Source organism: Oxyura jamaicensis, chromosome 2, assembly GCF_011077185.1.
Source record: "Oxyura jamaicensis isolate SHBP4307 breed ruddy duck chromosome 2, BPBGC_Ojam_1.0, whole genome shotgun sequence".
Classification (NCBI taxonomy): domain Eukaryota; kingdom Metazoa; phylum Chordata; class Aves; order Anseriformes; family Anatidae; genus Oxyura; species Oxyura jamaicensis.
This window is the reverse complement of record NC_048894.1, coordinates 79,893,538-79,912,548: the sequence shown is the minus strand read 5'-3', so window position 1 is coordinate 79,912,548 and position 19,011 is coordinate 79,893,538. Positions and strand designations below refer to the sequence as shown.

Below are 19,011 nucleotides of genomic sequence, written 5' to 3'. Positions count from 1 at the left end.
TCAGAGTTTGATTTGATTTGTTGTGTCTAGTAAATGTCTAGAATAATATGTGGAGTAACAGCATTTTCAGTGCTGTTTGATACCTAGAGGAAATAAGATGCTGGTGTATTAGAGTGACCCAGCTTTGTCTTTTGGGGTGACGTGGTTGGTTTGGAACAGCATGGGTGGACATGTGTGTCAGCCATGCATTGTAAAGGATGCCCTACGAGAAACAGGGAAGTCAGTACCTTGAGTAGCACAAACACAACTCTGAGTTCATTTATTGATTAAATGCAGATCATGGCAAAATTATGAAGTAAAGCATCAATCAAACTCTCACTGGTGTTTCTCTGAGAACCGGAACTATCTTGGCTGAAATGCGCTCTTCACTTACAAATCGTACATTCATCAATGCATGATATCTGATATCAGGAAACCATGCAGGTCTTACCAAGAAAACAGATATAATTACATTAAATTAAAAAGAGGAAGCAGATTTGAATTCTGGAGTTTTTTTGATTGCATATCAACAAGAGGTAGTAGTAAGACATACTGCTTGTAGTTTTCTTAGGCTTTATGCTGGTTGGAACTCTTAGCAACCTTATAGTTGAAAGTTAAGAGAAATTAGGACGTACTGCAAAATGAACAGAATTTGGCAATTCAATGTTAAAGGGTGGACCATTTTCCCTCACTACCCCATTTTTTCATGAAGCTGCAACGGCAATATAGAGAATGCATGTGATGTACCTCTGTGTATGCAGTGAGATGGGGAGATAAGGGGCATTTTGAGAGGAATTTGGGTTTGTATTAAGTATTTAACTTCAAACAATCTTTAAAATGGTGAAGATAAGGAAACTATATTGTAATGCAAATGCAGGTTTCCCAGTAAGGAAAAGAGAGCATATAGATTTCTACAAGTTTTTATTATTATTGTTATTTTTTCTCTTCCTTAGGGGATTTTTTCCTCTCTGAGAGGTCTAAAAGGATAGGCTGTATTTCCCTTGAAGTCGGCACCAGGCACGGGGCTAGATGATGGGCTGCATGCAAAAAGCCTTTACGACTCCTCCTTACTCCTGAACAACAAAGCCAGAAATGCAAATTTGATGCAAGGGAGCAAAATTCAGCTTTCTGTGAAAAGCTGTCTCATTAGCACAATGGAAAGCAGCTGTGGAATGACAGTCTTTGAGGCACAGGGTGGTCTCTGGGTGCTGCCTCACTTGGGGTTGTGTGGAAAGAAAAAGGAGATATACTTTCAGTACCTATGGTTATATGGCTTAAGCCTGAGCTTTGAATGCTGCAGTTCACGTTTTTCTATTGATAAGTGAACTTCAGATGCTGTCTGGGAGCAAGGAATAACTCATTCTAAGGGGAGCAGAATCTGCCAAAAAAGAGGATGTTCTTGGATTTGTTGTGCCTGATGAAGAAGTGGAAAGGGTGATCAGCCTTGAATGTCAGAGCATGGCTGATAAGTGTAGTTGTGTATACGATAATTACAGCAGTAGCAGCAGCTGCCTCAGTGCCTTCCTCATCAACTGCAACAAAAGACTGGTGAATAACTTTGGAGATAGCCAAATCCTTCTTATCACCCATTCCACTGAAATCAGCATTGTTGGTGAAGGCAGTGTGCATTCCCATGCTGCTCAGATTATCACTGAGGGTGTATTTCTCCTCCAGTTTGAACTTAGGCAGGTACAGATCCACAAGAGTTTTTGTCATCTTCTTTGAATCAGCCCATTCAGACAGCTTCTCATATGTCAGTTCTCTTTCTAGCTGTTGTTCAAGAAAGAGGAGAAATTTGATAATTGCAAGGGAAAAAACATTGATTATAAAATAACAAATTTTTCACCAATTGAATGAGTTAAACAGTTTTTAAGGGGCAAACTTAACATTTAGGTGAAAGCACGAAATATAAATGGGTTTCACTGACGATCAGAGACAGGGTGTGAAGCAAACAAGAGACACAGCGTTGCAAGTCTTTAAGCACCACCTCTGCCAAGTTCATTGCAGAAGAAAGACAGGGCACCCAACACGTGCAACTGCCGTCCCCTGAGGTAGTTCTGTCCTCTCTTTTAATTCGGTCATCACGTGAAGGAAATGGCTGGGAGATTCCCAGCTGTGTGCCAAGTGGCTTGGTCCAGTTCTGTACAGATGTCAAGAGCAGGATGAGATAGGTATTAAAGGAAATTAATTCAGCTATCAGGGGAGACCAAACTGCATGTCCTCAGAGGAGGAGATATGGTCACCAGTCTGTCCTTTTTGTTCTAATGTCTGGGTGGTGATACAAAACGGCTGTAGCATTTTTTTATTTTATTTTATTTTTTACCTGTTCAAGACCTGTAGTACCATCTTTGATGTCATCAGGAAGTAGGATGAACATACTGAGTTCACGTTTCACATATGGTAGCTCAATCATTTTGAAGTTCATTGTTTCCATGATAAGAACTGGAAATACATGTCTCATATGCATCATCTTCACAGGCTTAGACTTGTTCTGTAAAGTATTTATTTATCAGTTACAAATTATTCATTGAAAAGAAGAATGAAGATGATTTATAACAGCTACTTGTCATAATTTTTCCACAGCTCTTCTTGACTGGGCAATATTGTTGATCTTGGCGTTTGGCCCAGAGCACTTTGTTGGGGGCTGAGTTGGCTGATTTTCTCTTTGCCCCAGAATATGCACAGCAGCCCACAGGAGGAAGAGAGAAATATCTGCAAGGATGAGGGGGATAGAGCAGGCATGGCATACAGCCACCCAACGCTACAGCAGAGAAACAGCTTATGGTTTAAGAGGGCAAGCGTTGTGCAGTTTTTCTTCACATCACAACCCTTAGCAGAAGATAACACTCATTTCTGTGCCAAGGGGCTCATGATGAGGGGAATTTTAACCCTGTTTTGCAAAAAGGCCTTACGTGACTCTAGTTAGTTTTTCGAAACTGCATAATCTGTCTGAATCTAGTTATCCTTTGCCTGAGCAGTGTCTTAATGCTGCATAAATGTTGGTGAGCTGACCACCGCCACATTTTGCTGTAACCAGCTTTTCAGAGAGTCTGTTTACCGCAGGGACATGTAAGGAGTGATGAATGGAAATACTGCAGCAGGAGGTGCTGTCACCAGGCTGTTTACTGTAAGGAAGGCACAGAGGAGCTCACCTTGCTCAGTCGGAAAGGTTGCATATTCGTTGCTTGTGCTTTAAATTTCTCTTCCCATTCTGCCTTGAAGTAAACGGCATTCACCAGGATCAGCTTGGTGTGGCTCAGCACATCTTGTGAACTCAGCAAATTCTTGATTTTACCTTTTGAAATCGGAAAAGTCAGGTGTTATCCCAGTGTAGCACGGTGAGGGCATTTTGTTTGTTTGTTTTTCCTTCAGTTTAGCTCCTTAGTGAAAAAGTCCATGCCTTAGTTCCCTACCCTTTAAATTTCTTCCCTGGCACAAATCAATGAGTCTGTTTGCTGTTTCCAAAGCTGCTCACAGCCCACTTCTTCCAGCTAGCTGTCAGGGATCAGCTCCTACCAGCAAAAAATGCCACAGCTTCACAGCAAGCAACAGGGAGCAGAAAGCCATGTGCTGCCTCTGCCAGTGGGTTAGGCCAGGCACAAGGAGGCTTGCACGTCTGGGCAGTACAGGTAAGTTCCTCCAGGCAGGCATCCATCTCCACCTGCCTTGGAGGAAGTTCCCCAAAGACCTCACTGAGGACTGCATCAGGTATTTCGGGCTGTCCCAGCGCTGCTCTTGCTCTGCCCTCCCACTGCATCTCTGCTTGCTGCCCATTCAAGGGCACCTGCCCAAAGGCAGTGTCAGGCTGACTTATTAGCAGAGGAAAGATGTTGGAGTTGAGCTCAACTTACCCTCAGTTTCCTTTTCCACCCAGGTGTTGATTTCCTTCCTGGATTGTTCTGATGCTGTTTTAAAGTTAACCTTTTGTGGCTCTGCCTTGTAGTATTTCTTGCTAAGCTGTATGTATGTCTGGAAAATGGCAATAAAAAGAAAAAAAAAAAAAGTTCTATAATGCACTGTATTTTTTCAGCCCCAAAAGGAAGTTGTTAGCTCTTGGACTTCATGTTAACTTCTTGTGCATAGAGGGCTGTGGGATCTAGCTTTTTGCCCTCCATTGGACTGTGAGTTAACAGTTAAGAAATAAGGACAGAAAATTCCCTGCTCTTCTTCCCAGTTTACTTTGGAGAAGGAAGAAAGACTGTGTATATCCTATGGATGTGCTCATTTTAATGTCTCATTTACAATTGCATATATTGCAATTCCTAATAATAAACTTCCTCATAATAAAGCCATACTACATGAAAAGGAATCCTGCATTACTGTCAAAGGATCCTTATATACTGGGAGAAGGCAAACTGGTGTTTTCCAGTGAAGCTTATATACTGGGAGAAGGCAAACTGGTGTTTTCCAGTGAAGCTTATCACTGGAAGTCAGGGCTCTTTATTTGAAGTATTAGGGGACAGCTTCAAACCTGTTCTATTAATGACAAGTAAATACATTTTTTTTTTTCCCAGCTTTTCTTAATCCTCTGTGAGATAAAACCATTCAACTTACAGGCAGCAATGGGTAGGTTTTTTCCACATAGATACGGTTGGCAGTTCTCAGTGAGTAGGTGTTTCTGGGTTTGTTCATGGCTGCCAGGAGCTCTTTGAAGCCAGAGTGGATATTTTCAGCTTGCTCATGCTCAGGGTCCTTGGAAAGAGAAACCATACATTTAAACAATTACATTTTTAATGAAATTTTCAAAGCATGCTAAGCAATGCATGTGGGGAGGGATTTGTGTTCCTCTCTCTTATATTTTCTCTCTCTGACGTTACCACTGCTGCAGTTTGCAGGGCTCTGTTAATGACTGATTTACCATACAGCAAACCTTCCAAAATATCCCAGTGACTTGTCCTTCTTTAGAGTCTGAGTGAAGAGAACTGAACTTGAACGTGTTGTGAAGCATGTTGGGTTTTGTACTTTAAGTATAATGAGAGATAGAGGTGAGAAATACTGGACTGTTAAAGCTGTATCTGGATGTTTTGATTCTGGAGATTCTTTGTCTTATCTATTATCTCAGATACCATTTTTCTTCTTTTTGGTCTCCCCCGAGAAGGTCTGGCCACAGAAGATGACCCATCAGCTCCCACAGCTCTAGTGAAATGAAGAACCTGCAAACAGAGTTTCCAAAGGTAAAAAACAGACATGAAGGGACTTGCATGACCTAAAGCCTAATGGAGATAAAATGGTTGTCTTGTTTTACTCCTTACAATAACTCATTCTGCTTGGGTGACTAATCAAAGGGATGCTGAAGTTGTACTATTTGTAAATCCCACAGAGTAACAAAGGACAGCACTGTTCCCCTCCCAGAACATCAGTGGTTGTGCAGGCATGCCACAAACCTGAACTCCCTTCCACAGCAGTTGCACACTCAGCAGTAGCAATGCATTTGTGTAAAGCCAGATGGTTTTCCCCAAACAGGAATGCTGGACATTTCCCTGAATCTGAACCAGAGTGCTGGGCAATGCTGAGCACCCCAGCTTCATAGAGCAACCTACCTCTGCCATCTCTCTTGCTGTATTGCCTTTTGCACCCAGGTATGTCAGGGCCAGAGCAGATGATATACTCCAGGGGGAAAAGAAAATGTTTTTGTCCTTGTTGGTCTCATCCAGCTTTTTGAAAAGATCAACTGTAAACTTGCCAACTGCTTCTGAGACTTGTTCCATTGCTACAGCCTGGAAAGAGGCAACAGACATAATTTTACTGTTTGAATGTTTGAAATGATGAACGATGTATGCAATGCATGTTAGTGAGGAATGTTACATGTGTAACGCAATGCGTGGTCACCTACTAAAGCTAATAGCCTAGTAATATGTTTTATCTTCTATACAGGTACTGTTTGCCACCTGTTAGGAGCAGAAATTTGTTAGGTTTTTGTTATCCAGCTAACATTTCTCTATAATTATAGATACGTCCTCTTTTACAGAGCTGCGTTTTTCTTTGTGTTTCTTTCTGCCTTTGGTTTTTAAAAGGTTGCAGATTTTTAAGCTGTATATTTTTGTTCTGTTTCATTATTAAATTATTTATTAAAGTAATGTTCTCAGGGGAATCTAAATATCTCTGTGGTTTTAGTACATGGCTTCATAACACATCTAAGCTTCCTGTTACCTCATTTTGGTCTATATAGAATTAAAAGCTGATACTGAGAATGCATTTATGCATAATTCTTAGGCTTATGGGCTTTCCCTGTCTAGCTGCCCCTTTCAACTAGTATCATGTATGGCTAAGTTGTTATTTGCTTTTAGATTGCAGTATTTTATTCACGAAGTCTTACTGCCACCTCTTCTGTATGTTCTGACAATTTTATTTTCCACAGAAACTGTCAGATTCCTTGAAGCTACTCGTATTCCAGACTTTAGGATATTTGCCCAGTAGTACCTGCTTCATGTTTTCCAATCAAGACAGAAAGCGTTGTTGTTGTTTTTACTGTCATTATTATCTAAAGAAAGCTTGATACCTACAGAATGGCCCTGCAGAAATCGTGGGGTAATCTCTGAAGTCTACAGGTTATTACTGAGTGGTTGGTTACCAAACCACTACAGTTCTTCTGGCAATCATTGTGAAGTCTATGCCAAATCTGTACCACACAGTGATCTCCTTTGAGAACTTTGCCAAATAAGCATCAGGATAGAAATTTCTCTGCTTACCTCTAATGTACACTCCTCTGAGTCCCTGGCCTGATAATGCACAGTGCTGTGCCACTGCAGAATGAAAATGGCCTTTGCTTCACCTGAAGCTTTGCTTCTCCTTTACCAAACTAAAGATTTTAATTAATAAGACAGTTACTGCCCTGAGAAAATTTTCCTTCTTGTGATGAATTCTGCCCCCAATGGTTTTCCTTAGCCCGACAAGTTAATTTTCTCTAAGGGTTAACATCTAGAAAAGCATAAGTCAAGAGTAACGATTGCAGTATAACACCGGTATGTTACAATTTACTTATACAGTCATACAAGGTACAGACCACTTTTTAAAAGCATCGGAAAAGTTACTTAAATTGGTTTAAATATTTACCTGTGATCCCGTGAGAGAAAAGACTTAAGCCTTGTCCTCAGCCAGGTTCTGTGCCTGTGTGTTAAGCAATGAATAAATTTAGAAACATGGTATAGCTTGCACCTCCCTTTCCTTCTCCCCTACATCCAGGCTGTTCCCGCCTACCCAAAGCTGCTCTCTACTGAACCCCCAAAAGATCTCATGTAGTTCTGTCCTCCTTGTTGACCTTGTCACTTTTTAGTTTTAGGCATTCCAAAGGGACAATGTGGATTATAATCTCAGTTTTGCTGTTCCACTGCAGTGGTCTACTGATAGGATAGCAAAACTGCTCATCTACTCCAATGGTCTTCTGATGTTGTGTAGACAACTTGTCTATTTTTAAAATAAATGAATCTAGTAAAAGAGCCATGGAACCAGAATACATGGTTTTAGTTTCTGAATGTAAGAAGTTATGGTAGGCCTGATTCACCTCTCCAGCCCTGCCCAGCTGTTCCTCTTGGGTTTTGAATAAGGTACATCAGCATTAAGTGGCAAGAGATCAGTGACTGAATTAGACTCTGAGAGTCCAGCTTCAGAGTCAAGATCATCAGGAGCACAGGGAGAGGCAAAGCCATGAAAGAGGTAAGGCTGGACACCCCTGCTTTTTGTGTTGGTAAAGAAATCTTGTTGCATTCTTGGCTGGGAAACACCTATGAGAAACACTGCAAAACACTGAGCTAGTGTGCAGTAGTTGCATGCCCTTGAAGAACTAGGACTGAAACAACCCCAGTGGCAGGTCTCGAGCAACGATGGAGTGAAAGAATACAAGAGGGGCAAACATGGCATAGTGGTTGTCAGTCTACTGTCCCAGAAGAGAGCAGAGCTGCTGTTGGGTAGTGGGAGAAGAGGAAGGTGGTGGCAACATCTGTAAGAATCCGGGGGACAGGGGAAGGAGAATGGAGGAAGGGAAGGAAACTGTACTGTGTGATAAGCATTTTGCTGCAAGCCTGATTACAGGAACAGAATGGGTCAAGTCTTCTGAAAAGTAGAAGAAATCAGTGTTATGCAAGGCAATGAAGAAATGCCAGAAATTAAACAAGCGGTGGTTTTAGTATGATGAGCAGAGCCATCAAGAAATCAGGATAAGATAAAGGCTCACTGAATGGTTAGGTGGTGGGAAAGGCCACGCTGGAGAGACTCCAGGTTCCAAAGAAGTATGCTGACAGCAAGCAAGCTAGCTCCCTCTGCTAGTCAAGATGCAAGAATGCCAGAGAGGATGAGAAATGGAGATGAGAAGGCGTGTTGACAGCAGAGGAACAAGAGAGAGAATCACACGTGTTGGTAGACCGGCATTTCCACAAGCCAACTCCCACTTAGAGCAGACCCATCAGTAGATAAGGTCAACCACAGTCCTTCCAAGGGTGGAGTTTCCCCAGCTTTCCTGGGCAGCCTGCTCCAGTGCTATGCTGCTCACCAAGGGAAAATGTTGTTCATGCAACATGCCCTCCAAGTTTTGTTGCCATTTGCCCTTGGTAAGGATCCAGCACCACCAAGAGGACACTACCTCTGTCATCTTTGCAACCATGCCTAAAATAGAAAAGGTGACTGATATTTCCAATGACTTTAAAGGCCTGTGCCTGACTTTGGATGCATGTTGTCAATGTTTTGTTTCTCCATGGTCTCCCAGACATGACTTTTATATGTTCCTGAGGAACACCAGAAAGTGCTTGAGTCCCTTGTCCATGGAGACATAGAGTCATTCCATTGGGCAAAGCACAACATGAAGAGCCAGAAGGAAGCCTGACAGCAGCTGGTTGTGGAAGAAAACAGAAAGGACTCACTGACAGCCAGCAGTCTCTTCTCTACCAGGAAAACGGGGTCCTGCCTTCCCAGGAAGGAATGTTTCTAGTGAGATGCTGTTGGTATGTGCATGTGCTGTAAAGAGACCCAGTCCTTTCCTCTCTGTTCTAAATTCAGAGAGCTAGGAGCATCCTCTACAAATGTGCAAGACTGATTAGGATGCTCTCCTTTTTAGGAGAAAGAGCTATGACAGCAGTGAACATGTAGAGGGGAAATTCGTGTGTCATCTTCCAGAAGGTGCTTGGAGAGTTAGCATTACAGACTGGATTCTCCAGTTTGATCTTGCCTGCAAACAACGAAATAAGTGCCAAAGGGAAAGGAAAGTAAAGCAGTGTAATGCTGGGCTGGCAACCGCTGAATGAAGGAAAGGTTATGACAAAGGCACGTGTTTTTTTTGCCTACGGTTCTGTGTTGTTGTTTCAGTATTTGCCAATTGATGTAGGGCAGAGATTAGAAAGTCCATGAGTCCCTTTGCATGCAAGAACAAATCACCAGTATCAGGAACACAGGAATTTGCAGGTTTATTTCATTACCAGCAGTGCCAGGCTGTGAAGTTCTTACAAAACTGAGAAGGCTGTGGTTGAGGTGGCCCTCCTGGGACAACCATCTTAGCAGAGATGTAGCAGCTTTCTTCAGGAAGGAGTTTTTCCTGTTTCTTTCCTTCTTATGTGCCAAAGCAAGTGTGTTGGGAAGTACTCTTTTAGATCAACCTAGTCTGTTGTGCATAGTGACAGTTCTGGTTTGGAAAGCACTGGAAAGACACATCAATGTTGTTCTGCCACATTTTGGTGCTTAGAGTGCCCTTCTACAATTTTATGATTCTTTGTCCAGGAAAGTGAGCCAGAGGCTTGAATTCAAGTTATTTTTAATATGTGCTCTCTTCTAACAGAGATTGTCAACAGTACAGGAAAATGGTAAAGTGTGCAGACTATTAAGAAGTTCTTCATGGTGTGTATTGTGTTCGTTACTGTTGTTGCAAGGCTGTGTTTAGTAACAGTCAGTTTTTTATGGGGAGCAGAACCTTCCCAAGAAGAGGATGCACTTGGTGCTGTTGTGTCTGATAAAGAAAAGGAAAGGGTGATCTGCTACAAAAATAACAGCAGCACCAAGGCTTCGTGATGTCAGAGCTGCTGAACTGGCAGCTGCTGCCTCTGTACCTTCTTCATTGACTTCCACATAACACTTGTGAAAAACTTGTGACAAAACCAGATTGTCATTCTCTGACATTCCTGTGAAATCAGCTTGACCTTCAGTGAAGGCATCTTGTATCCCCATCTTGCTCAAAGCAGATCTGAGGTTATATTTTTCTTCTACCGTGAACCTGGGCAGATACAGCTCCACTTTAATTTTCTCCATTAATTCTGGGCTGGTCCATGCAGACAAATTTTCAAAAGTCAATTCTTTTATTAGCTGCAATTAGTTAAGAAGAGAATCAGAAAATTAGACAGTGTTCAAAAACCTGGGCCCTACAGATTATTTTTTTTTTTCTTAAATTGAGAGCTTTTCAAGCTGTTACAAGAATACAGAAAACAGCAGTGAAATACCAACTGTGAGATCTTTCCTACTAGGAGGGAGTATATTGCTTTATAGTAGGTCAATACAATATTTGAACAGTTCTCAGTAATTGTCAGGGGATATAGCAGGGGTAAGTATTTGTAAAACAACAACAGCGTTAACAATATTCTGGTTGATTTACAGCTCAAATTTCTGTCTTTTGTACGAGAATTTACTTAGAATTTACTGAAAACTTTATTTTTTCCCTCTATGAACAATCACTAACATAAACGAGAATTTAATTGGAGTTTACTATCTGGAGGCAGGATCAGTGTCTTTACAGAAGGTGGCAGTGTATATATATATTAGCTCTGGACATCCTGAAAAGTAATGGAGGCTGTTAAGTTTGTGCTTTTCTTTTTGAGTGAAATCACATCTGTCTGAATTGGTACAGACGTTGAATCTCAGCAGGACTGGCTTTCTGTCCTTATTGTTCTTCAGCTGTAATTAGAGCCAGTCCTGTTGGGTTTGGGCTCCCTCTTTACAGGGGCAATGAGCAACATTAGGAATCACAGAAATGCCACCTGCCAGGAGCTAAAAAGATCTCCAAGAGGTTCAGTTTGGGGTTTGCTTTTCCTTGAGTCTGATCAGTACCCTCCTTCCTAGAAATAAGATTGCAGCCCGGTCTTTTACCTTGGACGTGCATAAAATAAGTAAAAAATGTCTTTCTTATTTCTTACATGATTTGAGTTCTCAGTTGCCACTTACCTTTTGTAGGCCGGTGATGTCACGTGGTAGGAGGATAAACATGCTGAGGTCGTTATTGACATATGGAAGCTCAACAACATCAGTCTGGACTGATTCTATGTAGGTCCAATTAAATTTATCACTCAGGAACATCATTGGCACTGGTTTAGTTGTATGCTGCAACAAATCAAATGAAATGCTTGAAATGTGTACTCTGAACAGTAAAGCACTAAGCTGAAGTAGCACGGTGGAGGTACATCCCTGTGGCTCTTCTGGGGAGGTGCTTGGAGGCTAAGCAGGCTACCTGAGCTGTCTAGGATGACACACATTTATAGGAATCTGTGTTCCACTCTCATTTACTGTATAATTAAAAATGAAGATGTATAGAACTAGTTTGTACAGTTTTTTTCACCTTGTTTTTCCTGCCTTAAGAGGAGAATGGAAGCTTGTTCCAAGTCAGCTTCTGACAATTATGCTTGTGCTTCTGGTGCCAGTATGTGTGTGCAGTAATTGTACTGAAGATGTAGTAAGGAAAATATACCATATGATTTAAATGAATTAATTTTAATGCTCTGTGAATTTAAAGAATGACAGGAAATACTTTCCTCAATCCTTTTCACTGTTTTTTCCAAATACAGTCTAGTGTATAAGGCATTATATTTCCATACCGTGTTTATTCTGAAAGGCCTTTGCCTGGTAGCTTCAGCTTCAAACTTTGTTGCCCAAGTTCCTTTGAAGTAGAGTGCATTTACCAGGACTAGCCTGGTGAGTGAATCTATGGATCCAGGAGGCAACAGGTCTTGGATTTTACCTAGGGAAAACCAAAGGACGTTTACACATTTGTGCCGCTTTACTGTTTCAGAGTAAATGTTGGCACAGCTTCTGCAGATGTAAACCAGGGAAATTATAATTGCTGATATGGCATGCTTTTAGCTTGAGTTTATTCATAAATACGTGGCAACCTTGATTTACAAACAAGAGTGAGCCACATTCCTCTCCCTTTCAGACAGAGGAAGAATTTTAGTAAGGGCTTGCCAGCAAATGACTACTTTAGGAAAAGTAGTGATCTGATTTACCTTTCTGAGATGAATTGTTTACCTGCCTTGGGCCCCTTGGGTTCAGAGACATTGTTGAATAGTGAAATTGCCTCCTTTAGGACTGGGAGAGGAGAGGCTGGAGCTTACCTTCAGTCTGTTCTTCAACCCTGGAGTTGATCTCTCTTCTGATTTCGTTTGCTGCTCCCACAAAGTCAACTGCTTGTGGCTCTGCATTGTAGTATTTCTTGGCTAACTGTAAGTATCCCTGCATTGCAAGAGAGACATCTGTCTTATGTTTGTTGCCTGCCAATGCGAATGCCAATAAATAACTAGCCAAGTGAAAACACCATAAAAATGACACAGGCTACAAGCACAGTGTTTTGTCAAAAGAACGAATTATTCTTTTTAGTGAAATATGCAATTTAAATGTTTTCACCTAACCACATCTGTGAATCATATTGAAATTAGATACATATCCCATAAAAGTAAAATTATAGTGTCTGAAGTTTCAGGAAGAGCCTCACAGGAAGTACGCATGTTATTGATAACACAATTTGCAAATGTAATGAAAATATTTAAAATTATATCATTTATGGTTTGTTGTCATAGATAGATCATAAAGGTTGATTAGCGCTTTATATTCTGAATAAGTGGTCTACATACCTTACTGAAAGGCAGTGATTTTTCTCCATATAACTGGTTGACACTTCTAAGCAGGTAATTTTTAGTGGGTTTGTTGATTTCCAAGTTGAGTGCTTTAAACCCAGTGTGGATATTGCCTGATTTGCCAATTTCTGTCTTTGAGAGAAGGAAAAAAAATGTTATTCATTTGTTCTGTAAAGCTGTTCAGATTTCTAATTTCTCTCCTCGTGCAGCTCGGTGTAAGGTATTGCCTGTACTGCAATGCAAAAAGTGAAGTAAATTGGACAGCTATCAAAAGAATCATTTGAAATTACTAAAAGCTTCAGGTACGCTGTAGGCTCTGTAAGAGCCCTGGAATGCAAGTGGTAAGAGCCTGAACTATGTAAAACATTTAAGGGTTTCTAAATGGAGGTTGCAAAACTAAGTATATCCAGAGAGTGAGAGACAGAATGTAACTGCTAAACTATGCATGCAGATTTGGCTGTGTGACTCCTGATAAGATTTATGAAAGTTGAGTTGCATGGAAAGTTTGCCCCTACTTTTCTTGCTCTGAATGTTAATATTTTGTAAGTTCTTTATGTTGTAGCTATCGTGGTAAATTGTTTATATTGAAGTAACAGGATTAAATGAATGTGAACCCAAACTCTCAAACCACCTCAAGGAAATCGAGCTGTGAATTAGTAAACTAAACCTCTGGATCTGTACTGTATCCATCTTATTACACCAGAGTAAGAGGCATGAACAGACATTTATATTTCTTAGCTGTTAAAATGGTCCCTTTGCCCTGCCTCCAGTGCTCCCTAATTGATACCGTTTAGATGAGCATTAATCGTGAGGAACAATCCCTCCCTCTCCTGTGCATGTAGAATAAATGTGTTGTTGACGTAGGCCCCAGAATAAGTCTTCCCACTGTGGGATTTGAATGTGGGATGCAGATTCAAGTTCCCATTCATCAAAACTGACTGCCGCTAGGGTTTTGTGGGCAGACTTCAGGGAAATGGCTCACTCTATGAAGAATAAGGATGACGGGAAATAGCAGGGAGAACTTTAGACCACCGTGACTGAACTGTCAGTGAGGAAAAACTGCTTTTACTGACTCAGACAAATTATGTTTGATTTCCAGATTTTTCCATTTTCTTAAATTATAGCTAATTTGATAAAAGATGCCTGCTATTCTGTCAAAGAAACGTCGCAGGAATATGCCAATTTCCATTTCTCTAGGATTTATGGCAAGCAACTGTTGGTCTACCTTGGGAAAATCCAATAAATTAGCAAAATAAATTGGCATGTTGAATGAAATGGAGACTAATTTCTGAAATGTATCAAGCATAGGTAGCCTGTAAAAAATAATTCTTTTTTTTTGTTTGTTTGTGTGTGTGTGTTGGTTCTGCAATCAAATGTGTGTGAGAGTAGCTGCTTTGTTACTTTGATTTGTTCTGTCAGACAGGGACTGTGCCTTTTCAAAAAGATCGAGAGATCCATTGACAGGGAACAGTCACATTAGATTTTAAATTTTGCAAATTTGAGGTTAGATTTTGCAATTCTACCTAAAAATGGGAAGTATGTCGTAAGTATTGCATTAGGTGAAGGTACCATAGGATGCTGTACCAATAAATTGTGTACTCTGCATCTGAGGAAGGCAAACACATGCAAAACAAACATGGAGGAAAAACAAAAGCAAGAGAAAATGTTACAATGTCCACAGCATGATAGCTAGATTTGGTGAGATACCTTCTGGAAACAGGCACGTCGATTTGACAGATGCTCTTCTGTTCTGGAAAAGACTTGCATTCTTATGGTTGTGGTGACATTTCTGGCTCCTTCAACTTCATTAAAGTGAAGTACCTATAGTGAAAATCACAGTAATAAATGCAACAATGGAAAATTTGCTGTTTCAGTAAAATCTTTCAGTGATGTCATAGGACTGGTGATGAAAGGAGCCAAATTCAGGTTTTACTCTTGCACCCAGTCCTGACTGAATATGGAATCTGGTTAGGCTTTGAGGACCATGCTTTCAAAATGGCTTGAGCACACTAAGATGAGGGTTGCAGGGCAACTCTCACGTGCCTGGCATTTCTAGAGGAATTTGCCTGCTTTGAGTTATCCCCTGGGCTGACAAGACAATGACTGGGAAGAGACAGTTATCTCCAGATGGGGACTACCAAAGCAGAAGTGTAAATGGAGAGCTGCTACATGTCAGAAACCAGGAAAACGCTGGGGGCAGATTCATGCCCTGAGTACCTTGTTCTGGGAATGTGCACCTTACTCGGGCTCATGGAGCGTTTCTCAGAAGACACGTGCCTTTTTGTTTTGTTTTGTTTCCCCTTCTTCCTAACAGGAGATCTCTCCTTTCTTTGAGACCACACTGCCCCTCTTTTGTCCTGTAGCTCAGTAGTTAACCACTGCCTTAGCAGGTGGGACAACTTCTTTTGCCTTAGCAGTTGCAAACTCACCAGCTCCCATTTGTTGGGGGCCTCTAGCAGAAGCTACAGTAGACTCTCTCTCTTGACCTGCATAAGTGGAGAAATGATCTATTCTCTGCAGTGGACAACAGGGGCAAGACAGGTACTGGCATACATGGAGAGTTTTGTTTGTTTTCTGCTTATCATTTTCCTTTGATCCATCATAGTAAATTTCTGGTATAGAGGATACTATTCCTAGAGATCAACCCTCTCAGACCTTTTGGGACCCAAACTCACCTTTGCCATCTGATCTGCAGTGTTACCTTTCGCCCCCAAATACACGGTAGCCAGGACAGATGAAATGCTCAAAGGGGCAAACAAAATATTCTTGTTGCCATCTTCTTGACACTGATGTTTGAAAAAGTCAAGAGCAAAGTTTGTGTTTGCTTTATTTAAAGCTTCCATTATTCTGAACCTGCACAGAAAGGGAGAAAAGATGCTATTAGGTAAGCATTAGTTGTGACTGCTATGTACCTACAGGTCTCTCTTCACTTTTTTTTTTTTATTTTTTTGTTTTTTTGGTGATTTGAAGGCTTTCTAAAAGTATTTTCAAAATGTGTCCTTTATAAGATTGCTAGTGCAGCACAGTGATCCTCTGCATGACTGAGACTCACTGGTTGTGTATGCAAATTACACCAAAGGCAAAATCTGGACTGTGCCAAGTATTTTCTTCAGCTCTCCTATGACCTCAGGGAATTGAGTGATAGCACGCTGGCCTGTCAGTACTGCTACATTTCTCATTTCTGCCAACTTTGTTATTCATAGTGTATGAACGCTCCTTCATTAAGCAGAAGTCCACTTGGAAAGACAAATATCCACTCAAAAGACAATCAGGAGGAACAAATGAAAACTCATTGAATCAGGATGGTTACAGTGTTGCACCACCCCAACTTCTGCATGGTAAGAAACCTAAATTCCCTTTTGACTTTCAATAATTTCCTGAAACTCTGTTTTAAGGTGCTAGTCCAGATCCTAACTTCCCAATCTTCAGCATGACGTTTCCTTAATCAGTAGACCATGTGCTGCTATTTACTGTCTGTGTTGCGGTCAGAGAGAGACCCAGGCATGGACTAGGAACTATTGTGGTTGGTATAGGATGGCCATAGAAAAAATTGTTCTTGATCTCAGAAGTTTGCAAACCAGGAGCTGTCCTCATGTACGTGAGAACTGAAGAGCACAGGTACAGGTTAGCCAATTTATGCAAGCACAGTATTTCTCACCTTGCTACAACATACATGCTAGCCAGTAAACTCTAGAAATTACAGAATTATATAGAATAAATTGCTCTTCCTGTATATTTCTAAGACTTGCCCCTCCTTGACCATAGCTGTGCCATCTTAGTAAAATACTTTCCTAAGCATTTATCATTTCCCATTCAGATCCGTGTTGCCCTTTCTCTATGCATTTCCCAACAAATTATCATCATCGAAGAGCATATGAAATAAATAATCTCTAGAAATAATGTCAGTTACCTTGTTTTGTGCAGGGAGGAAGACTGCTGCTCTGGGTGTCTCTAAGGTTTCTGCAGTTCACACGAAGGGTAGGCTGAATTTATACTCTGTCTTGCCAGTTCTGCAAAGGTTCTTATGACTCATAAGTATGCAATTTATTTTGCCCTCAAGGCCACATCCCTATGGAAGAACTGAATCATCTCAGAGTAGGATGTGAAGTGATGGTGAGAATGATACCACAGAAAGACCTTACAAAACTGACTGCAGAAATACTTCTATAAACATTTTTGTGGCAACAGGCTAGTAGCAACTTGAACCATCACTACTTGAAACATTTCTTTTGCAATTTGGATGATAAGAAAAATAATCAGTAGCTGATCTACTTTTATGATTCTTCTAGTAGAAAAAAATTTCTGAGGAACAGACAGTGACTTCATATTTGTGAGGTTTTTCTATTGTCCGTTTCCTACTGATAAAGTATTTGTCACTTCTGGTGGGTTTTTATTTTAGCAAAATGAATTTTGTTAACCTTGGAGAATTATAAAACTGTACAACCAGGGAAATGTTTTCACTGTGAGACAGTGAAGGTTGAGAAACAAGTACCAGACCATTGCTTTTCTTATCACTGGCAATGTCAGAACATGATGTGGGTCTTAGATAAGACTTCTCTTTTCTCCTGTCTCAGTTTCCCTGCTCTAATCTGAAAGCTGCTGTTTGACCTATATAGCACCTCAGAGATGTATTCCTTAGTTTCTGTTCCAGAAAAATTATATTCTGTCAGATACTCTTTTTTCTTCTCACCTTGGCTACTAAAACATCTCCTTCCCTGATTCTCCTCACAGTCATGTTGTCCCTATCTTTGTTGTCCTGTCCATCGCCACTCTCACCTCTGACTGAAAAATTCTGTGTAATCCTACCTTTGCCCTTTATTTTATTCTCTATCTCCCTGTTCTGTTGATACTATCACCTCGAATACAAAGACTGGAGCTGATTGTATTTCCAGGGCTTCCTCCTCAACACTGAGTAAGATTCAGTCCCAAGGTCTATCCCCTTAGCGTAAACTGCCTTCATAGACCTTTATTCTGCCCTACTGTCCATCAACATAAATTTAACACAGGAAGGTAGCTGGCACAGTCTCCTGTGCTGAGGAACGAGATGTGGGAGCTCTTGCAAAATTAGTTGTAGGGCATAAGACGTTGCTGCTGCAAAGGGCACCTTGCCAGTGGTTAACCTTCTACATCAATATACCTTGGGAACTGAAAGCTTTGCTAAAGTTGTTTTCCTACTCGTGAGCAACTGCGTAACTTTTTATTAGGATGGTGTTTTCCTGCCCCTTGGCTGTTTTGAAATTGTAGCTACATAAAAAACAGCATGTTTCAGTGTGGGTTATAATTAGATGCATCTGTTAAGTTTTCCAGAGAACAGGAAAGGTGTTCACTGCAGAATTAATCGCTTCCATTGCGCCTGGGAAAGTTGTAATTTGTTTATATTGGCTTTAAGTGATTTCCAAAGCCTAAATTATTTGAGTCATCCTTGCAAATTTAGCCATGTTGTTGAACAAATGATAGATACACTGGATCAACTTCATCCCTTGGAGCAATTACTAGGATTTTCTGGTTTTAAAGCAGGGATGAATTTAACTTGTAACACTGCTCGCTGTGTTACAGGAGGCGGCTGAGGTGTTCCGTATGTGCAAAAATGCTGGACTGGACTGAATGAGAGACACCAGAGGGCACGTGTCTCAATGGGTGGTGCCGCGGCTGACTCAGTAGCGGCAGTTCTCCCACTCTATATTAAGTCAACACACCGGCACACTCAAAGTTTTATATTTGTGCTGGTAGTATCCTTCCTGTGGGAAGTAAACCAGTAGGCTCATTCACTGTGGTCATTCATGTTTCCACTTGGGCAAGACACCAGCGCCCTGGCCAGTTCTCAGCTGCATAAAAGCATTTTGTTTTCCTCCAGTTTCAGCGTAACTTAGCACAAGTCAATGTGACTTGTTACACAGTGCTCTTCTGTTCGTTGGCACCTGGGCTCAGGAGTAAGTGAAATTCTTACTGTCTATATAGAACATTTATAAACTGCTCTAAAGGCTTTTGAGGGTCCTGAGAGAAAGATTTGGTAGCTTCTGTTTTCATGGAATTTTAGGATACAACTTGCCATGACTGGTTTTCATGTTAATCAGTAGGTTGTTTTAGCTACCGGCTCTTCATAGTTCTTAAAAATCTGATTTAGTTCAGACCACAGGTGTTCTATATTTCAAAAGAAAAATAGATGTTGGAAGGAAAGCTATTCAGTTTCTCTGGCATCTAATATTTTTTTTACCAG

The 19,011-nt window shown here is 40.9% G+C and overlaps 2 protein-coding genes and 1 long non-coding RNA gene across 4 annotated transcripts; 1 reads left to right on the top strand and 2 right to left on the bottom strand.

The window, feature by feature from the left end:
• Positions 1-242: 242 nt before the first annotated feature.
• LOC118161217 (heterochromatin-associated protein MENT-like) lies at positions 243-7,150 on the bottom strand. Of its 2 annotated transcripts, XM_035316333.1 has the most exons (8): positions 7,033-7,150; positions 5,520-5,696; positions 5,046-5,132; positions 4,534-4,671; positions 3,831-3,948; positions 3,132-3,274; positions 2,303-2,470; positions 1,342-1,749 (listed from the first exon to the last, which is right to left on the bottom strand). In XM_035316333.1, exons 2-8 carry the CDS (start codon positions 5,685-5,687, stop codon positions 1,342-1,344), a joined length of 1,230 nt encoding a protein of 409 aa, XP_035172224.1. In that variant the 5' UTR covers positions 5,688-5,696; positions 7,033-7,150. The 2 variants fall into 2 exon arrangements, with proteins under 2 accessions (XP_035172225.1, XP_035172224.1); XM_035316334.1 differs by lacking the exon at positions 7,033-7,150 and having other exon boundaries at positions 243-1,749; positions 5,520-5,687.
• Positions 7,151-9,698: 2,548 nt separating this feature from the next.
• On the bottom strand, positions 9,699-16,825 carry LOC118161215 (serpin B10-like). The gene is made up of 8 exons (XM_035316330.1): positions 16,705-16,825; positions 15,470-15,647; positions 14,502-14,615; positions 12,792-12,926; positions 12,276-12,393; positions 11,760-11,902; positions 11,113-11,268; positions 9,699-10,260 (listed from the first exon to the last, which is right to left on the bottom strand). The coding sequence occupies exons 2-8, from the start codon at positions 15,635-15,637 to the stop codon at positions 9,856-9,858; spliced, it is 1,239 nt and encodes a 412-aa protein (XP_035172221.1). The 5' UTR covers positions 15,638-15,647; positions 16,705-16,825; the 3' UTR covers positions 9,699-9,855.
• Positions 11,124-16,849, top strand: LOC118161220. Its single transcript, XR_004747904.1, has 4 exons — positions 11,124-11,211; positions 12,248-12,383; positions 16,021-16,132; positions 16,719-16,849. It is a non-coding gene; the product is annotated as an uncharacterized LOC118161220 (long non-coding RNA).
• Positions 16,850-19,011: the final 2,162 nt, after the last annotated feature.

Bases quoted from the DNA above. Each gene is read 5' to 3' on its own strand.
- LOC118161217 (XM_035316333.1), bottom strand. From the start codon at position 5,687: ATGGAACAAGTCTCAGAAGCAGTTGGCAAGTTTACAGTTGATCTTTTC. The intron at 4,672-5,045 runs GTATCTGAGATA...TCTCTTTCCAAG, and splicing joins GACCAAAAAGAAGAAAAATG to GACCCTGAGCATGAGCAAGC. The intron at 2,471-3,131 runs GTGAGCTCCTCT...AATACTTTACAG, and splicing joins AACCTTTCCGACTGAGCAAG to AACAAGTCTAAGCCTGTGAA.
- LOC118161215 (XM_035316330.1), bottom strand. From the start codon at position 15,637: ATGGAAGCTTTAAATAAAGCAAACACAAACTTTGCTCTTGACTTTTTC. The intron at 12,394-12,791 runs GTATGTAGACCA...CTTGCAATGCAG, and splicing joins AATCACTGCCTTTCAGTAAG to GGATACTTACAGTTAGCCAA. The intron at 11,269-11,759 runs GTATGGAAATAT...GATTTGTTGCAG, and splicing joins GGCCTTTCAGAATAAACACG to CATACAACTAAACCAGTGCC.